At 48.1% G+C, this 17,233-nt stretch overlaps 1 protein-coding gene across 1 annotated transcript; it reads right to left on the minus strand.

The window, feature by feature from the left end:
* Nucleotides 1–782: 782 nt before the first annotated feature.
* LOC125431420 (protein kinase C-like) lies at nucleotides 783–5,901 on the minus strand. Its single transcript, XM_048494186.1, has 3 exons — nucleotides 5,797–5,901; nucleotides 3,684–3,804; nucleotides 783–1,216 (listed from the first exon to the last, which is right to left on the minus strand). Exons 1-3 carry the CDS (start codon nucleotides 5,899–5,901, stop codon nucleotides 783–785), a joined length of 660 nt encoding a protein of 219 aa, XP_048350143.1.
* Nucleotides 5,902–17,233: the final 11,332 nt, after the last annotated feature.

A 17,233-nucleotide genomic window follows, 5' to 3' on the forward strand; every position in this document is an offset into this window, starting at 1 on the left:
TGTGACTGATAGCACTGACCCTTGTAGCGTGTATGTGGAGTTTGGATTTTTTTGCCCCTATTTGCATCACTTTGCATTTTGCTACATTGAACTGCATTTGCAATTTCTTAGCCCACTCACCTAATTTATCAAGGTCCGCTTGGAGCTCTTCGCAATCCTTTGTGGTTCTCACCACCCTACATAATTTGGTATCATCTGCAAACTTGGCCACCACGTTACCCACCCCTACTTCTCCTTCTCCTTCTTCTGTCTTTCTGTATTGGCCTCCTTGTTTTCCTAAGACTTCATGCAGCTTGTTAAAGCAGATACTAGATGAACCAAGGAGCCAATCCCCTTAGAGCCATTTCCAATATTCACACCACAAACTGGTTTTCAAAACAAGAGAAGAAGAAGAATTTGGATTTATATCCCCCCTTTCTCCCATGTAAGGAGACTCAAAGGGGCTTACAATCTCCTTTCCCTTCCCTCCCCCACAACAAACACCCTGTGAGGTGGGTGGGGCTGAGAGAGCTCCGAAGAACTATGACTAGCCCAAGGTCACCCAGCTGGCATGTGTTGGAGTGAACAAGCTAATCTGGTTCCCCAGATAAACCTCCACTGCTCAATGGCAGAGCAGCGAATCAAACCTGGTTCTCCCGGTTAGAGTGCACCTGCTCTTAACCACAACACCACGCTGGTTCTGGAGGTGATCTTATCTAACTATTCCTTCACAGAAAGATGACCCTTTGTTCATATATTGTTCAAACCCCTTCTTCTTAGTCAAGCTACGTTTCAAAGGATTATTATTCATAGAAAATACATCTGTGTCCAGCAATATCTATTACATTTTTGAGCTTCCAGGGACACCATACTGTAAAAGCTTTCATGGCTGAAATCAACTGGCTGTGGTGGGTTTTCCAGGCTGTGTGGTGGTGGTCTTTTGTGCCTAACTTTTTGCCCACATCTACAACTGACATCTTCAGAGGCATGTCTGATCGGACACAACATAATCCTGGTTTTCTGTATTTGAAACCGAAACACATATTTAAAAGACACGACTGACGCGGCCTGGCCCACATACCTGTGAACACTAAGCTGGCGTTTCCGAGTTCTTCCTGCTGCACCCGGAAACTGAAGGACTCGTTGTAGAAGGGGTCTATGGTACCTTTGATGAAAGAGGTCTTCTTTGTTTTTGCCAACTTCAATCCATGGACAAGCTGGATTTTCACAAAGGGATCTGAATTGAAAAGACGCAGAGTTCCAAATTTACTGCTGTAATTTGCTAACGATTAGTTATACAGCACAAGAGGGGAATCTGGGGGAAATTCTGGAAATTGAATCAGAGCTGATCTCGTTTCCTGTCCTATAAGAACATAAGAAAAAGCCTGCTGGATCAGACCAGAGTCCATCTAGTCCAGCACTCTGCTACTCGCAGTGGCCCACCAGGTGCCTTGGGGAACTCACAGGGAGGAGGTGAAAGCAATGGCCTTAAGAACATAAGGAAGAGCCTGCTGGATCAGACCAGAGTCCATCTAGTCCAGCACTCTGCTACTCGCAGTGGCCCACCAGGTGCCTTTGGGAGCTCACAGGCAGGAGGTGAAAGCAATGGCCTTCTGCTGCTGCTGCTCCTCCCGAGCCCCTGGTCTGCTAAGGCATTTGCAACCTCAGATCAAGGAGCATCAAGATTGGCAGCCATAGATCGACTTCTCCTCCATCAACCTGTCCAAGCCCCTTTGAAAGCTATCCAGGTAAGTGGCCATCACCACCTTCTGTGGCAGCATATTCCAAACACCAATCACGTGTTGCGGGAAGAAACGTCTCCTTTTATTAGTTCTAATTCTACCCTCCAGAATTTTCAATGTATGCCCCCTGGTTCTAGTATTGTGAGAAAGAGAGAAAAATGTCTCTCTGTCAACATTTTCTACCCCATGCATAATTTTATAGACTTCAATCATATCCGCCCTCAGACGTCTCCTCTCCAAACTAAAGAGTCCCTATGTCTGGCATGGTCAGAAGCATGGGCCTTTGGAGTGTGCCAAAGGGCACAGTCAAAGGACTCCTGGCATTTTGGCTCATTGCCACAGCCTGAGCTGAGCCCAGCATGCTAAAGCTCTAGAGAATATTTTTGTGATTTTTCGTTTTGGGATAATCATTTCAGAGGGTGGCCTCTGCAGTAGAGGATCTCCATTTGAATCCAGTAACACCTGGGAGAAGAAGGAGAAGATTTATACCCTGCTGTACTCTCCTGTAAGGAGACTCAAGGTGGCTGACAAACTCCTTTCCCTTCCTCTCCCCACAACAGAAACTTTAACCCCTTCCACACACGCAAAATAATGCATTTTCAAACACTTTCACAACTGTTTGCCGGTGGATTTTGCTCTTCCGCACAGCTTCAAAGAGCATTGAAAGCAGTTTGAAAGTGCATTATTCTGCATGTGCGGAATGAGCCTTTGTGAGGTAGCTGGGGCTGAGAGAGTTCTGAGAGGACTGTGACTAGCCCAGGGTCACCCAGCAGTCCACCTGCTCTTAGCCACTGCGCCACACTGGTTCCACTAGAGTCCACCATGCTTAACCACCACACCACACTGGCTAGAGACCCACAAGATTTTCGGGGTATGAGATTTTGAGAGTCTGCGCTCCCTTTAGAGGGAAAAAAACACATATTGGAATCCGACGTATGCAAGTGGATTATCTATCAATCCTCACCTAGGCGGCTGGTCTCATAACATGGTAAAACCAAGATGTTTTATGTTGTTTTAGGTGGAGAGATTCAGCAGGCAGGTGGCCTTTGCAAACAGCCTCGTTCTAAGCACTCTTAAAATCCCCGAATGAGTCATCTGGGCTTCTCAGCAGCAGAGGTCAAAATGTACCCTGTTTACTTTCTGCCAAGAAAATCTAAATGCCGGCCTTGTGAAGGGGTGGTGGCTACGCTGTTTTCCTTGAGACGGCAAACATTCAAAAGGAACAGCGAGGAACAGGAATAACAACAAAATAAAGGCTTAGAGGAAGAAGAAGAGAAGAGTTTGGATTTATAGCCCCCCTTTCTCTCCTGTAAGGAGACTCAAAGGGGCTTACTATCTCCTTTCCCTTCCCCACCACCCACAACAAACACCCTGTGAGGCAGGTGGAGCTGAGAGAGCTCTGAAGAACTGTGGCTAGCCCAAGGTCACCCAGCTGGCGTGTGTTGGAGTGCACAAGCTAACCTGGTTCCCCAGATCAGCCTCCGCAGCTCAAGTGGCACAGCGAGGAATCAAACCTGGTTCTCCAGATTAGAGTGCACCTGCTCTTAACCACTGCACCACGCTGGCTCTCAAGGAAGGAGAAAGGGTGAACCAATTCACACACAACCTCTCTTCTGACATGCAGTCTCTGCTCGTCCGGTCAACTGGCTCAGACAGGCAGGAGAAAGAAAGAGGGGGATGAGGCATACCATTTCAGATCGAAGCAAGAGAGTTGCCGTGCCGTGCTAACTAATCCAGCACGCCGGTGTTTAGAGCCTGAGTGTGCTGTCAGTTGTCTACCTTTGGGGGCAGAGATTCTCAAAGCGACTTCAGTGATGGAAACATCTGCCTCTCCGCCTCAAGCATTCAAATCTTTCGAGTATCTTGTACTTAGCCCACTTAACCAGGCTATCGAGCCAGGCATATATTAACACATCAACAGCTTGGCGTGTCTAATCCCTTCGCAAAAGCGCTCAGCGTTACCTGATCCTTGGCTCATGTCCGTCTGAAGCAGCTGTTTTGCTCTAATGATGTCTACGTTCAGTCTTCCAGCGCTGGGAAGGTAGTTCAAGGACAGCAGAAGTTCTCCAAGTTCAACTTCATTCTGGAAGAGAAATATCAACACCACGGCTGATTACGCACCAGGCGTCTGCTGGCCAACGGAGGCAAAGGTACGTGGCTGCAAGATTTCTGGCACGGACGTATTTCCCCAAGCCCCGCTTTCACTTCCCACCCTCCAACAATTCACAGGTGAAAAGAGATGTGTTTCAAACACCCCAGTTCTCATGCCAAGCGTGCCAAGTGCCCTGGATCCAAATCTGCACTTGCATTTTATGTACACTATCCATCTTTGAGGAGAGATGTTCCCGTTAATCAGTTAGGAAGAGACCCCACCCCAGCATATGTTATTAAAGTGTCCCCTTTGCTTAAAGGGAGGCAAGGAAAAAATCCCTGTCACATCTACTACACAAGATGACTGTATTGTTGTGATAAAGTTTGTTGTGAAAAACTATTACAAGATAAGAAGGAAGATATTACTAAATGGGTATGAAAATTCTGTCTATTCATTATCAAAAAGAAAAAAATGATCTGAATATGGTATCCCCCTTAGATGTTTTTGTTTTGTCTAGTAATTTTATGCTGTTTGGTATGTCTACAAAGTATAATGATATATAGATGGATAGTGCTGGAATACAGGAGAGAGATCGGCATTCTTGTTTTGTTGTACATATTTTGGAGATTTGTAATATATTTGGTCATTGACTGTAAATAAAGTCTTCTTCTTCTGCTGGTTAATATAATGCCAGTGAGCAAAAGAGGGGGCATCCTGCGGCAGGATCTTCATAAGCCTCTGCAGCTCAAGTGGCAGAGTGGGGAATCAAACCCGGTCCTCCAGATTAGAGTGCACCTGCTCTTAACCACTGCACCACTCTGGCTCTCAGAGCCAATGCTCAGAGCAAGAGATCTGCAAGGAGCCAGTTTAAGGGCACCTGTTTGCTCAGACTAAACATTTACAGTTTCACATTGCTAACAAACGACATGTTGGTTAACAACCGGTACAGTTTCCACAGCCCAAGTGCTTGTGTAGAATAAATAATACACAGGAACAGACAAAGCAGGTGCTTTAATGCTCAGGTATAAATTTACGCGTGGTTCGCTTTTGGATTATTAGACTCTGTTCCCTTCTGTCATTTACCATCTCTAAGAAACCCTTTTAGCCTCCTTGTGGCCTGTCATTCCCTTCACATCATGGCTATTCTAGCACCCTATCAATGACTCACCTTACCTTAAAGACTTTGCTTGCTTTTAGAAAAGGTCGTATTCGTCTCCTAAGCCCTATGTCTCAGGCACTTAAGTTAGAAATTATAGATCCGTGAGTCAGTCTTTAAACCATTTATACCTTTTTATCCTGCCCTTTCTCCAAGGGGCAGCGTCGATAGCGTAGCCCTCTCTCCTGTTTTGGTCCTCACGACAGCCTTGCAAGGTAGGCGTGACCGTACCGCAGTTCAAACTAGTTCTCACGGTTTCACAAGGCCTTTTAAACCCAGCCTGTAGCCTAGCACTGTTTTAAAAGCAGTAAAAGTGTCACGTATGTTAAGCACCCATCTCTGATTTCTTTGTTGTTGTTTACCTTCTTGAAGGAACATGTCGGGCTTCTTTTGTGATTTCCCCTACACAACGCTTTCCTTCTTCAAATCTTGTCATCTCCTGTCCCCGGAGAATCTTTGTAATACTGAGTGGACTAATGTTTCCAGCTGTGTTTAGACTGGGGTGGTTTAATAATAATGGGTGGTTATTTTTAGGCGGTTCTAACAAGTACAATCCAGTGATAATTACTGAAAATGAGGGCTTTATAGTTAGGTGGTGGGGGTTATTTTGCTGTTTGCTTCGCCGGGTATGTGCCTGTTTGGGTTTTTTTTGTTGTTGGTGTTAGATCAAGAACCATGATAATTATCCCTCAAATCACTAAGTTTCTAGCAAGCAATTTGAACAATGCAGGATTAAAGGAATTGGCTTTGCCCTTTTAAAAAGAAACCGTGCCAGACGACTTTCTTTGTGCCCACCTATTGCAAGTAGATAGAACACATCCTTTCACGTCATCAAGGAGGCGTGGCCCTGTATGAGAGGAGAGGAGCAGCCGTGGTGGTTGTCGAGTTGCGAATTTAAACCGTAGTCGCAGCTTGCATGCTACACCCTTCATCTTCCCGCGAGGTTTAAACAGTGGGTCAGAGAAGACCCCACCCTGAGACTGCAGCAATGAGCTGTCCTGCAGGTATTTATCCTTTCTTCAAGGATGCCGGGGCAGTTTGCACAGAGTTGCTCTCACCTATTTCCCCCCCCCCCCACGTCTCTCCCCAGTGGACACCCAGAGCAGCTTACAACAATGTTCTTCCCTCTTCTCTTTCATCCTGAGGGAGTCAATGGCGAAATGAGGGGTGCAGGGGGTCTGGAGCCCTGGGGGCGCATTGTAGGGCTGTGCCTCCCCTTGCAACTGTGCCCCAGCCCTAAACTCCTTGTGGAGTTTGGCGCGGGACACAGCTATGGAGGGGGTGTGGCATGGTGCCCAGGGTAGCCCCAAGCACCATTTTATAAAACTATGCCCCTAGAGCACAGGTGTCAAACTTGCGGCCCTCCAGATGTTATGCACTACAGTTCCCATCACCCCCTGCCAGCATCATGCTGGCAGGGGATGATGGGAACTGTAGTCCATAACACCTGTGCTCTAAAGAGAATTAGGGCCTGGTCCCGTGGTGGCGAACCTTTGGCACTCCAGATGTTATGGACTACAATTCCCATCAGCCCCTGGTCAATTGGCCATGCTGGCAGGGGCTGATGGGAAGAGCCAATCCATAGCCCTGGAGGTGTAAGGTTCACTCTCCACTAAACCTGGTCCAAGATCTTCCAGCCAGCCTCCATGGCAAAATAAGCCCTTGGGGGGCTCCTACATCCTACTGTAATCCCAACAGCCCTATAGTTTATGCTGAAAGTAAGTGGCTAGCGGAAGAATTCTCAGCAAGCTTCACACTTAAGTAGGTGATAAGATGACCCAAATCTCTCCAGTCTAGCATTCACACCACTACCCCACACTCCGTCTCCTTTCCTTTAGTCACGCCCATTAGATCTACCTCATTAAAGTTGATTTTTTTTTCTGGGAATGAGTTGAGCTTTTCTGCGTTGGTGATGTTTTGAGGTCCACAGGATCTTTTGTTCCGGAGACCTCGCTTTCTGGCGCACTATCAGCTGTCCTGTCTGTTCTGTTTCTTTCTTCAGTCTACGGGCACAACGTGAAAAGCAGCAATGACTTTATTGGGAGGATCGTGATTGGTCAGTACTCCACCGGCTCCCCGGAATCCAAGCACTGGCGACGGATGCTCAATTCCCACCGGACAGCTGTGGAGCAGTGGCACAGTCTCCGGTCCAGAGCGAGGTCGCGACCCGGGTCGCCGCTGACGTCCGCAGGCTTGGCGGTGAGGGCCGGCGGCGGCGGCAGCGACCATGAGCCGACATACAACAGAAATCATCTGCACTTGCGCGCTCACTCATCCATACATGTAATCACTATGGGATCAGAAACAACCGTTCCAACCGGAGGCCGTGAAAAAAGGCCACTCACGCATTCCGTTCTTTTATTTTCTCAGGGTCACTGACGAGGTGACTCGTAGGGTCACGAGCTGCTTTGTACCATCCGCTGCATCCGCATCAGAGTTCTTGACGTTGCCACGTAGGGCCACGGAATCGGTTCGAAATTGTCGTCGTGAATAGATTCTCAGATTATTTTGCCTGCTGTGTGGTAGTGTAGTGCAGACCGCAGGCTTGTCTGCAGCCGCAGCGTCGAGCTCCATACGAACCTCTCCGTTCCTTGTACGGCGCCCTACTGTGCATGTCCCCGAGTCCTTGTGTCGGGAGACGTCAGTCCCTGTGTGTTCGTCGGTGGGTGTGTGGTAACTAGGCTAGAATGTAGGATGTTGTTTTAGCAGTAGAAATCCTGTCTTAACCCAGTTGCTGTCCTTCTTGTAGCTGAACCAAATGAAGTAGAGTGTGCGCTTGTGTCTGGAGTAGCACGTAGAAAGGGATGTCACGGGCACAGGTAATATCTTTCCTATGAAGTCTCATGTTTTATAAGACATACTGAACGTCACATCGGTGAGGGACTTCATTAAAGCTGCCGCCTACAACACTTAACCTAGAGTAAACCAAATAAAACAAACGGAGCTTCTCCTAAGGAAGGAGATGGTGGATTGAATCCCTGTCACAGGGCCTCGCTTGTAAACCTTACATAAATCTCCTCCAGATTGATGGAGGAGAAGTCGGTCTATGGCTACCAATCTTGACCCTCCTTGATCTGAGATTGCAGATGCCTTAGCAGACCAGGTGCTCAGGAGCAGCAGCAGCAGCAGAGGGCCCTTGCTTTCACCTGCTGCCTGTGAGCTCCCAAAGGCACCTGGTGGGCCACTGTGAGTAGCAGAGTGCTGGACTAGATGGACTCTGGTCTGATCCAGGAGGCTCTTTCTTATGTTCTTAAGGCCCTTGCTTTCACCTCCTGCCTGTGAGCTCCCCAAGGCACCTGGTGGGCCACTGTGAGTAGCAGAGTGCTGGACTAGATGGACTCTGGTCTGATCCAGCAGGCTCTTTCTTATGTTCTTAAGGACCTTGCTTTCACCTCCTGCCTGTGAGCTCCCAAAGGCACCTGGTGGGCCACTGTGAGTAGCAGAGTGCTGGACTAGATGGACTCTGGTCTGATCCAGGAGGCTCTTCCTTATGTTCTTAAGGCCCTTGCTTTCACCTCCTGCCTGTGAGCTCCTAAAGGCACCTGGTGGGCCCCTGCGAGTAGCAGAGTGCTGGACTAGATGGACTCTGGTCTGATCTAGCAGGCTCTTTCTTATGTTCTTAAGGCCCTTGCTTTCACCTCCTGCCTGTGAGCTCCCAAAGGCACCTGGTGGGCCCCTGCGAGTAGCAGAGTGCTGGACTAGATGGACTCTGGTCTGATCCAGGAGGCTCTTTCTTATGTTCTTAAGGCCACGGCTTTCACCTCCTGCCTGTGAGCTCCCAAAGGTACCTGGTGGGCCACTGTGAGTAGCAGAGTGCTGGACTAGATGGACTGTGGTCTGATCCAGCAGGCTCTTCCCTATGTTCTTCTTATGTTCTTAAGGTTACACAATGGTCTGGTAGACCTTTACATTTGTTTCAGTGGAGCAACCAGATCTGCAAAGTCCAAAAAGAAAAACACACAGCATTTCGCCCACCTTTGAAATGAGCAAAGCAGTTTTGGCTGGTAAAAAAACCCCCTGTAGTAGCGGGGATGCCTGCGGGACTGGAGCATTTTTCTTTTACAGGCCGCAGGGATGTGGAGACTTCAAACCTCCATTTGCCTGCTGCCAAACAATGAAGAATTCTCTTCATTTTTCCTGCTGTCCCTCCAGGAGATTTACAAAAAAGGTTAAGTATTCTGGTGGCACAGCCAAAAACTAAAAAGGCAGGGATATCGATTGTTGTGAGGGGAAGGAAACAGTGCCTGTGTAGCTAGGGCTTTGGCAGGAGAAGAAAATGGGTGCTGTTCCTTCCCTGTGGTGTCCTTGGACTGTGGTCATAGGGGCTTTCCGTACTGACAGAGCTGTACTGGTTTCTATCTAGGTTCACCTCAGTGTATCCGCACTGCAACTGAGCTCAACGTTGTTTTGTCTCAGTCCCCTCAGAGTTACAACATCCCTGGCCAAGCGGTTATGAACTCTGCCTTTCTGCTGGAACAAGGTTGGACGGCGACGCAGGTTCGAAGGGCAGAGGCATCGAAATGACACCTCATCCATGTAGGTAGTCAGGAGCCGCTTTTGTGAAAAACATGCTTGAAACGGAGATGGAGTGGCGGGCATGTAACTGTAAACTGTAAAAACTTGTTAAAAAACCGGCTCCCATTTCCCATGTTAACGCAAGCTCCAATCACGATCGATGAGCGAAATGAGCAGGCACCAAGATGATCCAGCCCACTTGGCACCGGGATCCAGGGGGCCAAGTGAGAGGATTGCTGTGCGGACGGCCTGGAGATAAGCCCACTGAAGGGGACAAAGTGGAATATAGCTCCCCTTCTGTAGTCGCGGAAAGAAGCCCAGCAGAGTCGGTATAATTGGAAGGGGCCCTAAAGGCCATCTAATCTGACCCCCTGCTCAATACAGGATCAACCTGAAGAACCCCTGGCAAGTGTTTGTCCAGCTGCGTCTTGAAGGCTGCCAGTGAGGCGGAGCTCAGCATCTCCCTATGCAGTCAGTTCTACTGCTGAACAACTCTTTCTGTAAACAAAATTTCCCCTAATATCCAACTGATACCTTTCTGCCCATAATTGATACCCCTCATTGCGTGCCCTATCCTCTGCTGCCAACCGGGACAGCTCCCTGCCCTCCTCTAAGTAGCAGCCTTTCAAAAACTTACAGAGAGCAATCCTGTTCCCCCTCGACCTCCTCTTCTCGATAGACCGTTTGCTTTTATTTATTTTATTTAATTTTATATCCTGCCTTATCCCCACAGGACTCACCACACAAACTTAAAACAATCAGTAAACTTTAAAATATAAAATCCCAATATTAAATTGTTAAAACTAATTGATAATAAACAAAACGATCGAATTAAAACCAACGGCACTGAGAGATCCTTTTCCACCTCTTCCCTCCTCCTGCCCCCCCAGATGAAAGAGATTATCTACTTTATTCAATCTGATTGGCTAGCTGGAAAAGGCCTGGTGGAACGTATTATTATTATTATTAATTGAACTTAATAGACCGCTCAACCCCCAGAGGGCTCTGAGCGGTGTACAAGGCCATACAGGCAATAAAGCAGCAAAACATAAATAGTATCGAACCATTAAAATTCCCATAGCAGCGTAACAAACAGGAGGGGGCAGGCAATCTGTGGCCAGTCTCCCCAAAGGCCCGGTGGAACAACTCCGTTTTGCAGGCCCTGCAGAACTCACCGAGGTCCCGTAGGGCCCGCACCGCTGGTGGAAGAGTGTTCCACCAGGCAGGGGCCAGGGCTATAAAGGCCCTGGCCCGGGCTGAGGCCAGCCGCATCATTTGACTTTCTTCTTAAGGTTCTGTTCTGTCCGGATCCTTTTTGAAGTGAGGCCTCCAGAACTGCGCACAAGAGTCCAGGTGCCACTTGGCCAATGTGGTGTGGCCTCACCAATGTGGTGTGTAGCAACCAGGGAAACACCACAGTGAGGGTGAGGGAAACATGCAAAGAGGACTGATATAGGACCACATTGTGTGGATGCACTTCCCTTTCCAAAAAAGCAAAAGTTCTGAAGGCAAGAAATTCAGCAAGAGCCAGCATGATGTAGTGGTTAAGAGCAGGTGGAGCCTAACCCGGAGAACCGGGTTTGATTCCCCACTCCTCCTCCACCTGAGTGGCAGAGGCTTATCTGGTGAACCAGATGTGTTTCCGCACTCCTCCATTCCTGCTGGGTGACCTTGGGCTAGTCACAGTTCTCTCTGAACTCTCCCAGCCCCACCTGCCTCACAAGGTGTCTGTAGTGGGGAGAGGAAGGGAGTAGGAACTTGTCAGCCACCTTGAGTCTCCTTACAGGAGAGACCGGTGGGGTATAAATCCAAACTACTACTCCTCTCCTCCTTCTATCAGCATGTCCCCTCCTCTCTTTGTGTGGGACTAAAAATAATTAAGGCCCGTTCCGCACGTGCAGAATAAAGCACTTTCAATCCACTTTCAATGCACTTTGCAGCTGTGCGGAATAGCAAAATCCACTTGCAAGCAATTGTGAAAGTGGACAGACTCACTGGCACAGAATCCTGAATTTTGTAAGACAAGAGAAATTGCTTTGTATTTTACCATTTCATCTTAGTGGGAGACTTCCCCACACTGTGACCAGAAGTTTTTAGTTTTTTACCCTTGGGTAGACTCAGTCAGGAGAGGAGGTTCGGGGGGCGTGTGAGCCAGCGATTTTCCTTCTTAGTGTAGTCTGCTCTCTAAATGCAGACAGATAGCAGGGAAAGGGAGGTACGCGGAGCTTTTCGAAACTCTTTTGCGAAGAGGAGTGTGTTTTTAGAACCTTTTGTGCTCCCCGGCGTCTCAGGCGGAAAAAGGCCTTTCCGGATCTGTTACTTGAAGTCTTTGTATGGGAAATGTTGGGGATTGCGCCCTGCAGTGGAAAGTGGCGATGTGTTGACTTATCTCTCGATTTTACTGCATTGAGCTGTCCTTCAGAATACTCCAACAAGAGGATAGGCTTTTGGGTCACTGTGGATTGGAAAACAGTTGAACCTTCCACCCCCCGCCAAGTTTATTTCGGGTATATATAAAGTGTAAGATCATCAGAGCACCTGCTTAAAGTCTGCAATCCCATGCACCAAAATCTACTCTGAAAGCCAAAAGGTGTTGACTTCGCCATGTGTGAAGGCAAGGCCCATGTAAATTAAAGGTTTTTGGTTCTTCTCGCAACTGACCTTTCGTGTCTTGGATGTATTTGGAAAATGGTGAGCGATCCCAGCCTCGTCGTTGAACCCCGTAGGATGCTTCTGTACACTTGGGGGGGGGGGGGTTGGCTCGGCTCACAACCTGTTGTCTGAGAATGTATATTTATGGAAAATAAAGATCTGTTTATTTGTGTCAACTAAGGTCAAGGTGATTTTTTTGAGTTTTTGCAAAGGATGATGACCTTCGTGATGTCCACACAACAGCCTTGCAAGGTAAGTTAGCTGCTGGTCAGCCTGGGGGCTGCCAAATTAAGATTTGAAATGCAGTCTGCCTGGTCCAGGGGTGAAAATTACTTACTTGTCTTACCGGTACTGGAATGTATCCAACCAAGTGCGTGTTATGTGCCGACAAGTCAAATCTGACTTCTGGCAACCCTGTAGGGTTTTCAGGATAAGAGACTGGAGTTTTCCTCCTCATTTATGACCTTATTGTGTAACCTTGTGTAACCTTATACATTTATGGGGTCACTGTATCTCTGTAGAACAGGGGTCTTCAAACTATGGCCCTCCAAATGTTCATGGACTACAATTCCCATCAGCCCCTGCCAGCATGGCCAAGTGGCAGGGCTGATGGGAATTGTGGTCTGTGAACATCTGGAGGGCCATAGTTGGAAGACCCCTGCTGTAGAAGAATCCCTGTGCAGGTTTGTGGGAACAGGGGATGAAATTTAACTCTTTCCTCAGGAAAGGAGGCAGGAACAATTTTGCTGACTTGTCTTCCTTCTCTCCGTCCTCTTCATCCCATATGGCTATTCCTCAGCACAAGTCTTGCAACCCTTGGAATTATATTTTCAGGAATCAGAAAGGGGTTGCAGGAACAGAGAGGAATACAGGAGGACCCCCAAGTTCTATTGATGGAACTGTTAATAATAATGAAGGGCTGTCAAGTCACAGCTGACCCACAGTGACCCCAGAACCAAATGAGCAGAGGTGGGTTCCCATGATAACCTCTCTCTTTCCTGTTGGTCTCCCATCAAAGTACTAACCGTGGCGGACCCTGCTTAGCTTCCAAGCTCTGATGAGATCAGAATAGTAAGGGCTATTAGGGCTACTGCTGAATGGTTGGGTATTACCATTGGTCCCTCCTGGGTGGGGGGCTTCAAACAGAAGATGAGAGGTACCACTTTGATCGCTTCCTTTTTAAAAATCAATAATTGCTTTTGATAGGTTTTGAGAAGAAGAAGAAGACACGTTTGGATTTATACTTTCTTTCCTATAAGGAGACTCAAAGTGACTTACAAACTCCTTCTCCCTTCCTCTCCCCACTACAGACACCCTTGTGAGGTGGGTGAGGCTGAGAGAGTTCCAAGAAAACGGTGACTAGACCAAGATCACCCAGCAGGCTTCACGGGTAGGAGCAGGGAAACAAATCCAGTTCACCAGATAAAGAGTCCCCTGTTTATGCGGAGGAGTGGGGAATCATACCCAGTTCTCCAGATTAGAGTCCATCGCTCTTAACCACTTCACCACACTGGCTCTCAGCCAACAGACAATGCATAATGTTTCGTTCAGGGGGCAGACATTACCAAGGGTCCTCTTGGCCCCGTCCGTGTTAATACACTGAAAGAAGGCATTTTAATAAGACATCCCGTTGGGAAAATAGAACAGAACCACTTCCCCTATCTATTCCTACCCCCCACCCCCACCCCAGTGGTGGGATTCAGCAGGTCTGCACCACTTCGGCAGAACCGGTTGTTAAAAGGGTGCTTGTAAACAACCAGTTTGTTAAATTATTTGAATCCCACCACCAGAACCGGTTGTTAAATTATTTGAATCCCACCACTGCCTCCCCTCCCCATAAAAAGTACCTTCTTGTAGGAGTGACTTCCATTTAGGAAGAGAGACTTGCTTTAGAATATTGGAAGCCTTAATTGAATATCTAAGCTTCGGACAAGGCGTTGCTGGATATTCCATGACGTTACTGGACGCAAACCGTATGGCTTAAAGTCACCAAAAGCCTGATTACTCCCTCACACTACTACCGTGTTTCCCCGAAAATAAGACAGTGTCTTATATTAATTTTTGCTCCCAAAGATGCGCTATGTCTTATTTTCAGGGGATGTCTTATTTTTCTGTGTTCTGTTCGTCGGGCATGCTTCCAAACAAAAACTTTGCTATGTCTTACTTTCGGGGGATGCCTATATTTCGCACTTACATCTTATTTTCAGGGGATGTCTTATATTCGGGGAAACAGGGTAGCAGGGACAGAGTTGACCACTTCTTTATTGTTCTTGCAGTTCTTGCTTGGGGCCATCCCTAATCCGGTCCGTCGCCCCAGATCCATCTGGTACAGTACTCTGGAGTTCCCCTACCTGCCAACCCCTCGCCTGTAATTTTCAACCAACCCTGCCTGATCCCCAAGCACATACCAGCCAATGACCTTATAAAAAAACTCAACCCCCCACCAGTCAGTCTGATTCCACAGTTCCCTTTCTGCTGCTGAACGCGTCACATTAATGGTTTTAAATTATTTTTCTTCTGCACCACGGCTAAGCCCTTTAGGTCACGGGGGTGCCCGATGGCTTCAGGACATGGGTCGGCTTGGCTTCTCTGATCGCTGCTGGCTAAAAAGGGTCTTGACCCCACCTGTAATTCCCAGTGGCCCCCGCGAGTCCTTTCTGACAACCAGTGACCCCCTGCACGTCAGCTGCAAACCTCTTGACCGAAACGATGCAAAATGCAGCAGCTCAGAGGCAAACTTTGTCCGGAGAAGCTGTATTCCTTTGCTTAATACCAGCCTAGCTAGAGTGGAGAAGGGTTAGGGGCAGAGGTGTATCTAGGTTGCAAAATCTGAGTTTTCCCACACACCCCCACCCAAAAAATCTGAGTTTTCCGCCACCCTCCCCCACCATGACCAAACAACGTTTTTTTGCACCAGGTCTTGAAGTTAGTGTATGGACCTAGGGGAAGGAGATGGGGTATGGGGGGCAATTTTCCACCCCCCACGTGACTAAATGGCCACAGTCAGAGGACATATGTCCCTCTGGGTGGCACGCCCCTATTTAGGGGTGATATGGTGGTTGACCCTGCACGAATGGTGCAGCTATATGGTTTCATGTGCTCCTTACTCCGCAATCCTAAGTGCAGTCACACCTTTCCAAGTCCACGGATTTCAGTGGACTCAGGCATAATGTTTTCTAGGACTGTGCTGTGATTTTTCCATCCATGTATACCTGCAGTAAAAGTAACTTCTCTGCCATAACTGCGCATTGGACAACACGAGCACATTCCCTCCTTCATCCCAGCTGGAAGTCTGAATTACTGTCGGGGGAGAGATGTGCTTTCTTTCACGTCCTCCTCGGCCTCATGTCCTGCTGGGTTTTGTCAACCATGGAAAAATCTACAGCACCTCCTAGCCAAAACATTTGTTTCTGTGCACATCTGTGGCCTAGTTCTCACCGAGGTGGAAAAACCTTTGTCTGGCCTGGGTCACTTCAAACTGCAGGTGAGGAGGGCTCACGTAGTTGACTGCTCGTTAGTCTAGAACAACTTTTTCCCCCTGGACCTAGAAAACAAGCACGTCAAGTAAAAGGCCAAACCTAAACTTTGTCCTGTCGCGCTACTTCTTTTATATGCGGGGACTGCTGGATTGATTGTATTGAAGAACGTTTGATGGTTTGCGTTGGGATTCTGCTCAGAGGGCCAGTCTGGCGTAGTGGTTCGGGAGAAGGGCTGGCAAGGCACACAGTCCTATTCCTGCTGGGTAGGGGAGCTCACTGGTGGTAGGGGTGGCATGTGGAAAAGAAACAACTGAAGCCCTCCTCTCATCTCCTCTATCCAGAGAGGTGTAGCAGTTAAGAACAGCGGACTTTAATCTGGTGAACCGGGTTTGTCCCCCTGCTCCTGCAGGTGAAGCCTGCTGGCCAAACTTGGGCCCGTCCCAGTTCTCTCAGAACTCTTTCTACCCCACCTACCTCACAAGGTGTCTGTTGTGGGGAGGGGAAGGGAAGGCAGTGATAAGCCACTTGGAGACTCTTTAAAGGCTGAGGAAAGCGGGGTCTAAAAACCACCTCTTCCTCCATTCTCAGATCCATGAAGAAAAAACCCTTTCAAAACACTTAAGGTATTTCTACCCAGTGGTGTGGTGTGCTACTGAGGCAAGAATTTCCATTCTTGTTTTGGGATTCTCTGGGTTGACGTGAGCACATGTGTGTCATGTGGGGGGGGGGGAGAGGAGAAGTGGGCAAGTGCCGGCTGGAGCTTGGCTGGACTTTGCTGGATGTCCTCACAGAAAGTTTGTGCTTTGAGGGGAGGGAGTGGCCCGCAGATTCCTTCTGCAGCTGCTCCAGTATCCTCCGTGGCACGAAGAGCGACGGCATCAGGCAGCCGACTTTCCGCAGCCCTGCCCAGGAGACCTCAAGCCAAGATGATGTTGGGATGGAGCTTCTACATCACCCTCTCCGGTCCTTTCCTCCTCGTCCATGCTTTCCCGCACACCAATATCAAAATCAGCCAAGGTGAGTAAAAATTCCGATGAAACAAATGAGAACTGGACGCACGGCCCCCAGGGCAGTTCAACGGAGGGGATAATTCAGTTGGGGACCAATGTGAACCCCTCCCCTTTAGTCTTTCTCCCACCACCGTAGCGAATGAAACAATGAGGGTCGATCGTGGATGGCTCAGCATGAATTGAGATGCCTTTAAAGGCCGTGCAAAGTTTTCTTTTCCCTGTTTGTTTGACAACTGGAGCGAAACTTTTCCCACCAAAGGTCTTCACACAAAGGCATGCTCTCTCCTGTCCTTGTTGACTTGAAAATGAATAAAAAGGCGACAGCAAACGCCATCAGATTACAAGCGTGATCGCTTCGGAATTGCCAAGGTATCTGTGAATCTCATTTCTAGACAGTATTTCTACTGATAATATAATGGTGTAAATATAGTGCTCTATTTGCATAGGTAAATGGTAGAGGAATTCCGAATTGGTGAAACGCCAGGCAGATGTGTTCAGTATTTCCCCTTTTTGCATGCTTTTAATCTTTCTAAAACCCCTTTTTGCATGCTTTTAATCTTTCTAAAGTAGGTGGGTGCAATCCAGAGAAAGTGAAGAAAGGGGTTTTT

Source organism: Sphaerodactylus townsendi, linkage group LG04 (genome assembly GCF_021028975.2).
Source record: "Sphaerodactylus townsendi isolate TG3544 linkage group LG04, MPM_Stown_v2.3, whole genome shotgun sequence".
Taxonomy (NCBI): Eukaryota; Metazoa; Chordata; class Lepidosauria; order Squamata; family Sphaerodactylidae; genus Sphaerodactylus; species Sphaerodactylus townsendi.

Bases quoted from the DNA above. Each gene is read 5' to 3' on its own strand.
- LOC125431420 (XM_048494186.1), bottom strand. From the start codon at position 5,901: ATGAAGGGTGTAGCATGCAAGCTGCGACTACGGTTTAAATTCGCAACT. The intron at 3,805-5,796 runs GTGAAAGGATGT...TTTCTCTTCCAG, and splicing joins GGCCACGCCTCCTTGATGAC to AATGAAGTTGAACTTGGAGA. The intron at 1,217-3,683 runs GTAACGCTGAGC...TTTTCAATTCAG, and splicing joins GGACATGAGCCAAGGATCAG to ATCCCTTTGTGAAAATCCAG.